This window comes from Pelophylax lessonae (genome assembly GCF_965119305.1).
Source record: "Pelophylax lessonae genome assembly, chromosome: 5".
NCBI classification, from domain to species: Eukaryota; Metazoa; Chordata; class Amphibia; order Anura; family Ranidae; genus Pelophylax; species Pelophylax lessonae.
The window spans coordinates 342,195,540-342,210,414 of NC_138772.1; the positions used below are offsets into that span (position 1 = coordinate 342,195,540).

The window sequence follows — 14,875 nt, forward strand, 5'->3', positions numbered from 1 at the left end:
ATTTAATGTGCTGTGCCCACCATGTAATGCAGTGTTCAGTGCCCACCATGTCAGGTGCTGTGCGCCACCATACATTGTGCTGTGCCCACCATGTAATGTACTGTGCCGTGCTCACCATGTAATGTGCTGTGCCCAGCATGTCATGTGATATGTCATGTCGACCATGTCATGTGCTGTGCCAACCACGAAATGTGATGTGGCATGCCCACCATTTAATGTGTTGTGCCCACCATGTAATAGGCTGTGCTGTACAGTGCTCACCATGTAACGTGTTATGCCACCATGTAATGCAGTGTTCAGTGCCCACCATGTCATGTGCTGTGACCATCATGTAATGTGATGTGCAGTGTCCAACATGTCATGTGCTGTGCCCACCATGTCAGAGTATCTTCTAGGCAATGTTATAGGAAAGGTGTTGCGCTAATCCTAAATGTAAGCAGACCAGTCCATCAATATGAGAGTCCACGTGAGGAATTATGTCCACACCAGCCGATCAAAAGTGCAGGGAGAGAAAAAGGATCCGCTACCAAATGGAGTAACTAAATACTCTTACCATCAACCCAGACCCAAAGGGGTCATGCAGCGCCAACAATACAGGTATACTGGAATGCAGGTAAAATCCACTCCTCCCCTCACAACTTTCTGGTATGGTAATCGGTGTTAAACCTTGGTAGCTTTGCCACTCATAAGAAAAACAGAAATGCCCCTCATAGTGTAGAAAGTCTTAATAATTTATTAACCACTTGCCGACTGCTCACAGTATATTTACTGCGGCAGTCAGCCCCTCACAGGCAGAGCGACGTAGGTCTACGTCGCTAGCCTGTGAGGCTCTGGGGAGCGAGAGCGCGCCGCCGGAGGCGCGCTCCTGCTCCCACTCGGTCACGGACCCCCCCGCGCGTGTGACCGGCGGACCCGATGTCCGCCGGTCACTCGGCGATCGTCGGGGGAGAGGGAGAAAGGCTAGGCGGCTAATGTAAACAAGCCACCTGTCATTCTCCCCGGTGTAGAAACAATGATCACACGGTTCTACTATGTAGGACCGTTGATCATTGTTCCTACACCTCAAGCCACAGCCAATCACAGTTAGAATCACGCCCCTAGGGACACACACAGCCCCTCCCTCTCAAATAAAGTTAACCCCTTCACTGCCAGTGTATTTTTACAGTAACAGTGCATATGTATAGCACTGATTACTGTAGAAATGTCACTGGTAACCCCAAAAGTGTCAAAAATGTCAGTCAAGGGTCCGATCTGTCCGCCGCAATGTCACAGTACCGCAAAAAAAATTTGCAGATCGCCGCCATTACGCGTTAAAAAAAAAAACAACAAAAATGACAGAAATCTTTCCCTTTGTTAGTAAACGCAATAACTTTTGCGCAAACCAATCAAAATACGCTTTTTGCGATTTTTTTTTACCAAACATATGTAGCATAAAACAAATTGGCCGAAAATGTTAAATAATTTTGATTTTTACATTTTTTTGGGGGGGAATATCATATAAAAAAAATGTGAAAAATATTGTTATTTTTGCAAAATTGACGCTCTTTTTTTGTTTATAGCGCATGATCAAAAAATCGCACAGGTGATCAAATACCACCAAAAGAAAGCTCTGTTTGTGGGAAAAAAAGGACGTCAAATTAGTTTAGGTACAGCGTCGCACGACCGCGCAATGGTCCGTTAAAGTCACGCAGTGCCGAATCGCAAAATACCCCCTGGTCAGGAAGGGGGTAAAATCTTCCGGGGCTTAAGTGGTTAAATAAATAAAGAAAGCAGCATACATTTATGTAACCGAGTTTCAGCGTTCTGTCATAACAAGTTCACAGACATTCGTTGGTTTCCCCACCAACAAGATGGCCGCCGCGTCCCTCGTCTGCGCATGCGTCAGCCGTCAGCCAATCCCATGATACAATAAAATTTGCTTTTTATAAAATATTGTGGTAAATTCAATTAGTGCCTAAAAAGTCCCACTTTCAGAGGAATTTTTGTATGGTTCATACGTGCAGGGATGTGGCCCATAAGGAGGACAATCACGGAGATTCTATTAAAATTGTTGCCTATCTAGTGCACCTGTTGTTAATTTTAACCCACTATTAACACCAAAGCAGCTGAAACTGATTAACAACCCCCTCTGCTTCTTATCAATATTCCAGGAATTTTATTGACTTGATGCTATAATCTGATTAAAAAGTGCTCCCTTCATTTTTTTTTTTGTTTTTTTTTGAGCAGTGTATTGTTTCACAATAGGCGCTGGCTCTTTTACATCTAGTTTTAGGTCAGTTTACTGCACGCTTTACATGTTCAGCTTCATAAGTACAGTGAACATGTTGAATAGTAACTTCTATAGTAATAATCCCATTTAGAGCAGACCTGTCACCCTTCCAGCAGTGTGCGCAGCCCTGGGGTATACACGTACATGGCGCAGCACGGCCGCGTGACGTCACGTATTGTAGCAACCTGCCATGGGGACGGCGGAGTCCATAGTAACCGGACCGGCACTATAAAAGAATGCAGAGCCCGGCGCGCCACGCACACATTCCCTTACAGAACCATCGCCATGGGATGCCAGAGCTCCAGAGTGCGAGTCGTTCAGCCCACAGACGGGAGGAAGAGCGGATGGGGAGAGAAAGTCAAGCCGGGAGCCAAGGTCAGACGATATGCTGTGTACTATACAGATCTATAGACACCCGCTGACCGCATCCTACAGGGGACCTCATCGTGGGCAAGGCATGCAGAATGCCAGCACTCACCACGTGACTTGTATCCTTATGGCACTTAGCTACAGCTTTCCATAGATCATACATAATCACATGCTGAAAAAAACAATAACTGCCTTGTAAAGTCATACCAAGCATCTGTATACCACTGCAATAAATACATCTGCTCCCAATATTCTATTTCTGATCTGAAATAGATTTTACAAACCTCTAGGGAGCACAGTGATTTCTGCCAAATTGGTTGTTATTATTATTATACAGGATTTATTAAGCGCCAACAGTTTGCACAGCGGGGAGCGAGCGGCCACTGCTTTACAACATGAGGGCAGACAGAACAATTACAATACATTTTTCCCACTTAAGGACCAAGCTTATAAATGACACGTGTTGTTTACAAGTTAAAATCAGTATTTTTTTGCTATAAAATTACTAGCATTATATAAATTTTTTTTTTAGCAAAAGACTCTGGAGAATAAAATGGCGGTCGTTGCAATACTTTTTGTCACGCGGTATTTGCGCAGCGGTATTTGAAACACAATATTTTTGAAAAAAATGCATTTCACTGCATTAACCACTTGCCGACCGCCGCACGACTATTTATGGCGGCGGTCAGCCCCTCACAGGCAAAGCGACGGAGGGCTATGTCGCTAGCCTGTGAGGCTCTAGGGAGCAAGCGCGCGCCGCCGGAGGCGCGGTCATGGGCTCTCCCGCGATGTCCGCCAGGCACTCGCGATTGTCCGTTACACCGGGAGAAAGGCAGGCGGCTAATGTAAACAAAGCCGCCTGTCATTCTTCCCTGTGTAAGAATGGTGATCAAACGGTTCTGCTATGTAGGACTGTTGATCTCTGTTCTTATACATCAAGCCACAGCCAATCAGGGACACAATTAACCCCTCCCTCTCAAAAAAAAGTTAACCCCTTCACTGCCAGTGTCATTTTTACAGTAACAGTGCATATGTATAGCACTGATTACTGTAGTAATGTCACTGGTAACCCCAAAAGTATCAAAAATGTCAGTCAAGGGTCCGATCTGTCCGCCCCAATGTCGCAGTCCCGCTAAAAAAATCGCAGATCGCCGCCATTACGCGTTTAAAAAAAACAACAAAAATGACAAAAATCTTTCCCTTTGTTAGTAAACGCAATAACTTTTGCGCAAACCAATCAAAATACACTTTTTGTGATTTTTTTTTTACCAAACACATGGTAAAAAAGAAAAAATTGGCCTAAAATGTTAAAAAAAATTTGTTTTTTACATTTTTTTTTGGGGGGGAATTTCATATAAAAAAATGTGAAAAATATTGTTATTTTTGCAAAATTGTTGCTCTTTTTTTGTTTATAGCGCATGATCAAAAAATCGCACAGGTGATCAAATACCACCAAAAGAAAGCTCTGTTTGTGGGAAAAAAACGACGTCAAATTTGTTTAGGTACAGTGTCGAATGACCGCGCAATTGTCCGTTAAAGTCACGCAGTGCCGAATCGCAAAATAGGCCCTGGTCAGGAAGGGGGTAAAATCATCCGGGGCTTAAGTGGTTAAAAAAAAAAACTAAACAGTAAAGTTAGCACAAATTTTTTGTATATTGTGAAAGATGATGTCACGCCGAGTAAATAGATACCTAACATGTTACGGTTTAAAAATGCGCACACTCATGGAATGGCAACAAACTACAGTAGTTAAAAATCTCCATAGGCGACGCTTTCAAACTTTTTAACGGTTACCAGTTTACAGTTACAGAGGAGATCTTTTTCTAAATTATTGCTCTCGCTCTGGCGATCCCGGCGATACCTCACATGTGGGGTTGGAACACCGTTTTATTTGCGGGCACGACTTGCGTATGCGTTTTCTTTCGTGCACAAGCTCACGGCGCGGGGGGGTGCTTTAACCACTTAAGCCCAGGAGGATTTGGCTGCTCAAAGACCAGGGCCTATTTTGCGATTCGGCACTGCGTGACTTTAATGGACAATTGCGCAGTCGTGCGACGCTGTACCCAAATGAGATTGACATCCTTTTTTTCCCACAATCAGGGCTTTGTTTTGGTGGTATTTGATCACCTGTGCGATTTTTATTTTTTGCGCTATAAACAAGAAAAGAGCGTAAATTTTGAAAAAATAATTTTTTTTTTACATTTTTTTTATATGAAATTCCCCAAAAAAATGTAAAAATCAAAATTTTTTAACATATTAGGCCAATTTGTTTTCCGCTACATATTTTTGGTAAAAAAAATCGCAATAAGCGTATTTTGATTGGTTTGCGCAAAAGTTATTGTGTTTACTAACTAAGGGAAAGATTTATGTCATTTTTATTGTTTTTTTTTTAACTAGTCTGCGATTTTTTTTTTTTTGCGGGACTGCGACATTTTTGACACTTTTGGGGGTTCCAGTGACATTACTACAGTAATTAGTGTTATACATATGCACTGTTACTGTAAAAATGACACTGGCAGGGAAGGGGTTAACTTTATTACAGATCCAGGGGTTAGGTGTGTCCCTAGGGGCGTGCTTCTAACTGTCAAGGGGCGTGGCTTTTGATGTAACCACAGAGACATACGATCCTACATAGCAGGATCGTATAGTCTCTGCTGTTACACCAGGGAGAATGACAGGCGCCTTTGTTTACATTAGCCGATCTGCCTTTCTCCCATTTCAGCGGGAGATCGCGAGTGGCCGGCGGACATCGGAGCCGCCGGTCACTCGCGCAGGGATGGCCGTGAACGAGCGGGTGCAGGAGCGCGCCTCCGGCGGCACACGCTCGCCCCCTACAGGCTCCTGGGCGAGCGACGTAATACTACGTCGCTTTGCCCAAGAGGGGCTGACTGCCGCAGTAAATGTACTTGCGGCGGTCGGCAAGCGGTTAAATAATTTTATTTTTTCCTATTTTATTTAATCTTTTTTTTAGCACTGTTTTTTTTTTTTTTTTGAATCTGATCACTTTTATTGCTGTCACAAGGAATGTAAACATCTCTTGTGACAGTAATAGGCAGTGACAGGTACTGTTTATGGGGGGATCTGAGGCCTAAAAGACCCCAGACCCCTCCACTGCACTTCAAATTATTCAAAATGCTGAAATCTGCATTTTTGAATACTGACAGTTATTTAAAATTGGCGCTATTGGCAGCCCAGTGAACCAGAAGTGATGTTGTGACGTCCCTTCCGAGTTACTACATTCGAGACCGTATCAAAGCCGAATGCGGCTTTGTTCAGGACTCCAACCAGCCAGCGGATATGCTGGCTAGTTGTTCAGGTCAACCAGTTGAACGGGAGACCCGGTTAAAGCAGCAGAAGGCTGCGGGAGAGGGGCGACGTCCCCTCCCGCTCGCTGGAATAACGGCTGAGCTGCTGCTGAGGCTGTTATCTCCTTAAAGCGGCTGTTATCTCCTAAAAACTGACCGCTGGCTCTAAAAAAATGGTACCAGGTTGATGCCTGTAGCTGCAGGCATCATCCCAGTACAAACAGTTCTGCAAGCTGACGTACAGGTACGTCGGTTTGCAGGAAGTGGTTTATAGAGGAGGCATCAGAGGGGCCTGCTCATTAGAGCCTATATCTAGGAACGTGTTCGATGGGAATATGAACTATTCTCACTCTCCTAAACTCGTCTAAACTCACAAAAAAAAAAAATGCTCTATATGAGTGTTTTTTTTTTCTGCCAAGGGAACTGGCATTTTTTTAAGCCCAGTCTGCATGGAGCATAATGAGGTGACATTTATTGTCACAAGACCAAGTCAATTAGTTGTTAGGAGTTTTTATATATATATATATATATATATATATATATATATATATATATATATATATACAGTATCTCACAAAAGTGAGTACACCCCTCACATTTTATTCTATATTTTCTATATAAGAAATTACACTTTGCTACAATGTAAAGTAGTGATTGTACAGCTTGTATAACAGTGTACATTTTCTGTCCCCTCAAAATTACTCCACACAGTCATTCATGTCGAAACCGCTGGCAACAAAAGTGAGTACCCCCCCTAAGTGAAAATGTCCAAATTGGACCCAATTAGCCATTTTCCCTCTCTGGTGTCATGTGACTCATTAGTGTTACAAGGTCTCAGGTGTGAATGGGGAGAAGGTGTGTTAAATTTTGTGTTATCACTCTCACTCTCTCATACTGGTCACTGGAAGTTCAACATGGCACCTCATGGCAAAGAACTCTGAGGATCTGAAAAAAAAAAATGTTGCTCTACATAAAGATGGCCTAGGCTATAAGAAGATTGCCAAGACCCTGAAACTGAGCTGCAGCATGGTGGGCAAGACCATACAGCTGTTTAACAGGACAGGTTCCACTCAGAACAGGCCTCGCTATGGTCGACCAAAGAGGTTGAGTGGTCGTGCTCAGCGTCATATCCAGAGGTTCTTTGGGAAATTGACGTATGAGTGCTGCCAGCAATCCTGCAGAGGTTGAAGGGGTGGGGGGTTAGCCTGTCAGTGCTCAGACCATATGCCGCACACTGCATCAAATTGGTCTGCATGGCTGTCGTCCCAGAAGGAAGCCTCTTCTAAAGATGATGCACAAGAAAGCCAGCAAACAGTTTGCTGAAGACAAGCAGACTAAGAACATGGATTACTGAAACCATGGGCTGTGGTCTGACGAGACCAAGATAAACTTATTTGGTCCAGATGGTGTCAAGCGTGTGTGGTGGCAACCTGGTGAGGAGTACAAAGACAAGTGTGTCTTGCCTACAGTCAAGCATGGCGGTGGGAGTGTTATGATCATGAGTGCTGCCGGCACTGGGGAGCTACAGTTCATTGAGGGAACCATGAATGCCAACATGTACTGTGAGATACTGAAGCAGAGCACGATCCCCTCTCTTCGAGACTGGGCTGCAGGGTAGTATTCCAACATGATAATGACCCCAAACACACCTCCAAGATGACCACTGCCTTGCTAAAGAAGCTAAACAAGGAAGCTGGCGCTCTGAAGCACTGGGAAACAGCTAGTGTGCAAGCAAAATCATGAAATAAATAAAAACAGAAAACAATATATAACACAGATACCTATATAGCAATAGGCTGGGGTGAAGTCCATGTAATGAGGAAATGAGATGAAAGTCTGCACGAAGGGCCAGCTCTGCTGCACAGGAAGTCAATCTGTCAAAAGGATGAAGCAAAAAAACAAGCGGAGCGCCTCTAAGTGCAATACGTTTAATGGAAGTAAAACATACAACAGGTGGTAACTCACTAGATGTAGATGAAGTAAAGGCACAAAAACAAACGTCCTGGGGTCAAGCTGTCCATGTAGCTACTGCCGAGAGGAAGGATGTTGAGAGGATCTGATCCGGTAGATGAAGCAGCGGGGAGATGCCGGCTCTGTCTTCCCCAGGACCGGAATCTCAAGGCAGGCGGGGACTCAGCTTCAACCGTAGGACGTAAGCACGGTCAGGGGTGCACACGACGCGTTTCAGAGCGTGCGCCAAGCTCGTGGAGAGCGTGCGCGCTCTTTTTTCAAGTGTAGATGCGGTGACCGCTGTGAGCCAACAGATTTGTACACACGCAATGTGTGAATGGGAGTGTGCACAGGCCAACCAACCAATGAAAAGGCATGGCGGCCATATTGGAGCACACAACCCATACATAATGGCAAATAATTAAATGGCCATACAATATACTGATAATATAAAAGGGGACCGTGGCAATATAAAAAATATGCAAAGAAATGTATAAAAAATATATATATATATCATTATATATGTACATATGCAGACCAAAGGACTTATGTGGTGTAATGTTTTATAATAAAAAATATATATAGAGGATGTGTTTTAAAATGTATCTAAAAGATATATAAGAATAAATATGTGTATATATATTTTTAAAATTAAAAGAAATTTTAAAATTAAAAGAAATAGAAAGTAAAAACAATGTAGCTGAACAAGATCTATTAGGTAGTTATTGTACGTCTAATAGGTGCATATAGACCTCCATAGACACCTCAAAAAGGACATGAAAGAGGATTATAAAATAGTACTAATTTCAAGTTCCTCATTAAGGCCATGGGGCTTTAAAGTATTCAAGGAAAAGATCCAAAAAGTCTCGCGTTCGCAGAGTCTAGAGAACCGCTGAGCCTCTGGTAATTGATTGGAGATGGCCTCAATAACCCAAACTCTAAGCCCTTCTGTAGATTTGTTATGATATTCTAAAAAGTGTCTCGGGACACTGTGCTTATCCGATCCTTCCTCTATAAGCCACCGGTGTTTGCCAAAACGCTGGCGCAAAGGACAAATGGTGCGACCCACGTATAATAACTTGCATGGGCAAATCAAACAATAGACCACATAGTCTGTGGAACAATTGTAAAAGTTATCCAAAAAATATGTGCGACCTTCATGGGAAAAAGATTTTTGTCCATAAGTTATGAAATTGCATGTTTTGCATAGTTTTTTCTTACACGGGTACATACCCTTAAGGGGAATGAGATTCAATGGTGGGGCTTTATGGTTATCAGTTAATTTACTGGGGGCTATTTTGTTCTTCAGGGTGGGTGCTCTCCGATAAGTAACTGTAGGCCGTGGGTGTAGGGATGTTTTGAGATGTGGGTCTTGTAGCAGAATATTCCAATGTTTACGGAGTATCCCCTCCATGTTTCTGTACTTGGTGTGGAATCTGGTAATAAAGCGAACTGGTGGGTCGGCTTGAGATTTGGGGGCCTTGGGGGGCTTGCCATGGGCATAAGTATAGCATGCTGAATCGACCAAATCTGATGGATAGCCCTTATCGAGAAATTTTTCTTTAAGGTGAGAACTTTGAGTATTGTAATCTTGGTCCCTGGTGCAGTTCTGCCGTAAACGGCAAAACTGCCCTTTGGGTATATTATTGATCCATGTAGGATGGTGGCAGCTCCTATAATGTATATAGGAGTTGCCAGCCGTGGGTTTGGTGTAGTTGCGGGCAAAGATCTTATGATCTATGTGGCCCAACTCCAAGTCCAAAAAGGGAAGGGTATCAGTGTTGTGTACAAATGTAAAGGAGAGCCCCAGCTGGTTATTATTACAGTGGTGCACAAAGGCCTCTATCTCGGTGGTCTGGCCATCCCAGATGATAATAATATCATCGATATACCTACCAAAGTATACCAGATGTTTCGAGAAGGGATTATTGTTCCATATGAAGGAGTTTTCCCATAACCCCATAGTCAAGTTGGCATACGATGGGGCAAAATTTGCCCCCATCGCAGTACCCTTGGTTTGGAGATAGTATGTACCATCAAACTGGAAATAATTGTGTGTTAAACAAAAATAGGTGGAATCAACGATGAAAGAGGCTTGTGCAGGATGAAGTGACGGGTCTTGAAATAAGAAATGTTAAATCGCCTCTATACCTATATCATGGGGTATGGATGTATACAATGAGTTCACATCAAGTGACACCCAGGTATAACTATCCTCCCATATGTATGGTTCAAGTGTTTCCAGTAGATGTATGGAGTCTCTAATGTAGGAGTGTAAATTTTGGGCAAGGGGTTGGAGAAAGGAGTCAATATAAAGGGAAAAACCGCTAGTAATGCTGTCCATAGATGCAATAATCGGTCGACCTGGGGGATTAGATGAATTTTTGTGCACTTTGGGCAAATGATTAAAGTATGGGGTATTAAAATATGGTTTAAAAAGGAATTCTGCTTCTTTTTTGTTAAGGATATTGTCTCTGATGGCTGAACGAATAAGTGTTTCTGCCTCTAGCTTAAATAGAGGAAGGGGATCTTTATTTAGTTTGAGATATGTGGTGTTATCTGACAAGAGTCTATGGGCTTCTGAAAGATAATCACAGCGGTCTTGGATAACAATCCCCCCGCCCTTGTCTGCTGGTTTAATGACCAGAGTGGGGTTATTGGTAAGGCTGGCTAAGGAAGATCTTTCTCCAGGGGTGAGATTGTGATGTACATGCTGCTGTGAGGTCCCAGAAGGGATACATAATTTTTTGAAGTCTGAGAAGACCACTTGGTAAAAGGCCTCTAGATAGGGTCCTTTAGAGTGGGAAGGATAAAAGACCGAAGGGGGCTGAAGGGAAGTATGTTGGATTGTGGGGGATGACGGTAAATGTTGAGTGAATAATGACAAATCTTGGTCTAGTTCTGGATCCCAAGAGGTGATGTTGTCAAAAGGTGGTGCTGAAGCCTCATCATGGATGCTATATAGGCTATCTAAAGATAGATCCATATCAGGCACTAAGACGGTTGGTGGCTGTGAAGGGGGAGAGGGGGAGGTAACTGTTATAGATGAAGGCAAAGAGGGACAGTGGTTATGTATCATCTTATTTTTCTCCGATTGGATGTGAAAAAACCTCTTTAATGTGAGGTTGCGTATGAATTTGTTTAAATCTTTAAATAGAAGAAATGAATTGGGTAGGTAAGTAGGAGAAAAAGATAAACCTCTGCTGAGCAAAGCCAAATCTTCAGCAGAGAGGGAATGGGATGATAGATTAAAAATCTTTATGGTGGAGGGTGTGTAGTTCGATGATTTGTCTTTTTTAGTGCTCTTTTTCCCTCCCCTACATCCTCGTCTGTGTTTCTTCTTTTGCGTTTGGATTTGTGTGGGTGGCCCATCACTAAAAAAGGAGAACCGGACGATGATGTAGTGGGGATGTCACCGGGGTCTGCATATGTACATATATAATGATATATATATATATTTTTTATACATTTCTTTGCATATTTTTTATATTGCCACGGTCCCCTTTTATATTATCAGTATATTGTATGGCCATTTAATTATTTGCCATTATGTATGGGTTGTGTGCTCCAATATGGCCGCCATGCCTTTTCATTGGTTGGTTGGCCTGTGCACACTCCCATTCACACATTGCGTGTGTACAAATCTGTTGGCTCACAGCGGTCACCGCATCTACACTTGAAAAAAGAGCGCGCACGCTCTCCACGAGCTTGGCGCGCGCTCTGAAACGCGTCGTGTGCACCCCTGACCGTGCTTACGTCCTACGGTTGAAGCTGAGTCCCCGCCTGCCTTGAGAGTCCGGTCCCAGGGAAGACAGAGCCGGCATCTCCCCGCTGCTTCATCTACCGGATCAGATCCTCTCAACATCCTTCCTCTCGGCAGTAGCTACATGGACAGCTTGACCCCAGGACGTTTGTTTTTGTGCCTTTACTTCATCTACATCTAGTGAGTTACCACCTGTTGTATGTTTTACTTCCATTAAACGTATTGCACTTAGAGGCGCTCCGCTTGTTTTTTTGCTAAAGAAGCTGAAGGGGAAAGATGATGGACTGGCCAAGCATGTCTCCAGACCTAAACCCTATTGAGCATCTGTGGGGCATCCTCAAAGGGAAGTTGTATGAGCGCAAGGTCTCTAACACCCACCAGCTCTGTGATGTCATCATGGAGGAGTGAAAGAGAACTCCAGTGGCAACCCGTGAAGGTCTGGTGAACTCCATGCCCAAGAGGGTTAAAACCGTGCTGGAAAATAATGGTGGCCACACAAAATATTGACACTTTGGGCTCAACTTGGACATTTTCACTTAGGGGTGTACTCACTTTTGTTGCCAGCAGTTTGGACATTAATGGCTGTGTGTTGAGTTATTTTGAGGGGACAGCAAATTTACACTGTTATACAAGCTGTACACTCACTACTTTACATTACAGCAAGGTTTCTCTTCTTCAGTGTTGTCACATGAAAATATATAATAAAATATTTACAAAAACATGAGGGGTGTACTCACTTTTGTGAGGTAATGTGTGTGTGTGTATATACAGTATATATATATATATATATATATATATATATATATAAAATCGTAATCTCACTTTCCCCTTTGACTCCAATGTATCTAGCCCATATGGCAAACTTTACCGAAATCCTATGACCTGAAATTTCAGAGGAATTAAAACTCAGTTTCTCTTATTCCCGCAGCCCACATATAGAACTATAATACAGGAAACATTATGTCCTTATTCTAGTGTGTGAGTCATGTTAATTATTATATTTCATAAATACTGCTATACCTTTTCATTACCCCTAGTACAGTGTGCCTAATTAAAATGGCTTGAGAGGCTAAAAAAAAATTCAGAGAATTGTATTGTCTTTTTGTTTTGTTTCATTTTCTTTCTATATAAATCTAAAAATCATACATTTTAAGAAATACAATTGTTGTGCTTTATGTTATTTATGTTATTAACCCCCGGTTCACACTTGTGCGTGTGCGGGGTTCGCATGTAATGTCGGAGCGCACTGCTCTGACATTACATGCGATCAGCTGTGCGGTGCGAGTTTAGCCATACAAACTGTATGGCTAAATTCGCATCGCTCCCGCAGCAAACACGCACAGGAGGCATTTTTGCAGCCGCATCAGGATCGGATCGCACAGCGGTTCACACTTGTGCGATCCGATCCTGTGTGAACTGCACGATCGCACTGCGATATGCGATCAAACTGGGGGTGTCGTTAAGATTACATTGACACCCCCAGCGTATCGCATATGGCAGTGTGAACTGCCGGGGGTGCGTGTGCGATGCGGGAACAGGCTGCGAATTTGCAGCCTTCCCGCATCGCATATATGTGAACCGAGCCTTAAACAAAATAATTGTTTTGGATATACAGCTATCCTATCTAAATAAAACCTATTTTCTACAATATATAAATCTTAAAATGAATGAAGACATTTTTTGGCCTTCCCGCAGAGAGCGTGTTTATATTTCAAGAACTATAATAAGGTTTGAAGTGGGAATTGTAGCTACCAGAGGATCTTTTATAATCGGTCCCAAGCTAGAAATAACATGTAGCAGTAGAGTAGAGAACTGCTGCAGCCTGGATTGAGATTGGTACTTGGCTTTTACATACTTAACATGAAGAGAACACATGAAAGCTTGCCTTGTAGTCATGTTAAGTCATTTATAGCATACAAGTTGACTCTTAAGGCTACATTCATCAAGCTAAAACGTGTAATTTGCCATAATTAATGTGATTTTTTGTTTAGCCATGTTACTGTTATTTTTCCCTACTAATTGAACTTAATTAGTACACATAATGGTTGTTGTAGAAAATAATAATTAATATAAGTTTAGTAAATTTAGCCTACTACTTCATGTAAACAGCAATCTGTAGCTTTCTCCTATTGGGAGCTGGTAGTCACACTTTTATAGAAGGTTTCAGAGAAAGTAAAACCTGGCAAGATCAACAGATTTTACTCACATCATTATAAAAAATAAAAAAAACTTTGCACAACTAAATTTACAGGGCAAAGGGAGATATTTCCACAGCTTTCGTATCTGGGTTTACATACAAATCTCATAAGTGTGAGTGGAGTGCAGTTATGAAGGAACACACCTTGAGGGTCTCTCAACCTTGGGTTATGGACTTGCACATGTCAGCACAAAAGTATCTATTTAGTAGCATCTTTCTCTTTTTTTAAACATTAAAAATAACTTTTTTTTGTTTATTTTATTATTGGCAACAATGTTGCTATCTAGTAAATTCACAACAGATATATACAAACACTTAAAGAGGAAGTAAACCCTCCTCTGCAACTTATACCTATAGGTAAGCCTATTATAAGACTTACCTATAGGTACTGCAAATATCTCCTAAACATGCACCGTTTAGGAGGTATTTACTTTGCATGCAGCCAGTGACATCACTGGCACATGCGCTCTGAAGGAAGGGCCGCTCGTGCCGTTCCTTCAGAACCCCGTGCTGCGACCGTACGCATGCGCGGGAGTGACGTCATCGCAGCTCCAGCCAATCAGATGGCCGGATTCCGCAAACCCGGAGAAAGGGTGACCGAACATGTCACCCATGAGACAGGTGAGCGGTTGGCACTGCGAGGCTTCGTTCTAAGGTATTTCATAATGAGCTAGTATGCGATGCATACTAGCTCATTATGTGTTTGTCTTTCAGGTGTTCATTTAAAAAAAAAAAAAATTCTGAAGTTTACAACCTCTTTAAAGTGTTTGTTACCCGAGAATTTCAAATTCCTGATATGTAAATAACAAATATATCAGCGCAATCCCTCAAACACAATAGATGTAAAGAGGCTGCTGTGCACTCAGGTCAAAAAACAAAAACCAGTCTATCATATTCCACAGTAAATTAGTGTAGCGCTAAAATATAACATAATCGAATGAATATATATATTCCTATAAATACATGTATAGTCCATGCAAGAAGGCCCATGATAGAAAAGATGTGCTGGATACGCTCCTCTT

General features: G+C 42.5%; 1 protein-coding gene across 1 annotated transcript in view; it reads left to right on the forward strand.

Moving 5' to 3' along the window:
- The first annotated feature begins 2,494 nt into the window (after window positions 1-2,494).
- STMND1 (stathmin domain containing 1) overlaps window positions 2,495-14,875 on the forward strand; it is a 34,956-nt gene continuing 22,575 nt past the window's right edge. Inside the window, exon 1 of the mRNA XM_082259130.1 lies at window positions 2,495-2,644. Coding sequence (XP_082115256.1) covers window positions 2,555-2,644 — 90 coding nt within the window. The 5' untranslated portion in view covers window positions 2,495-2,554. The remainder of the gene's footprint in view (window positions 2,645-14,875) is intronic.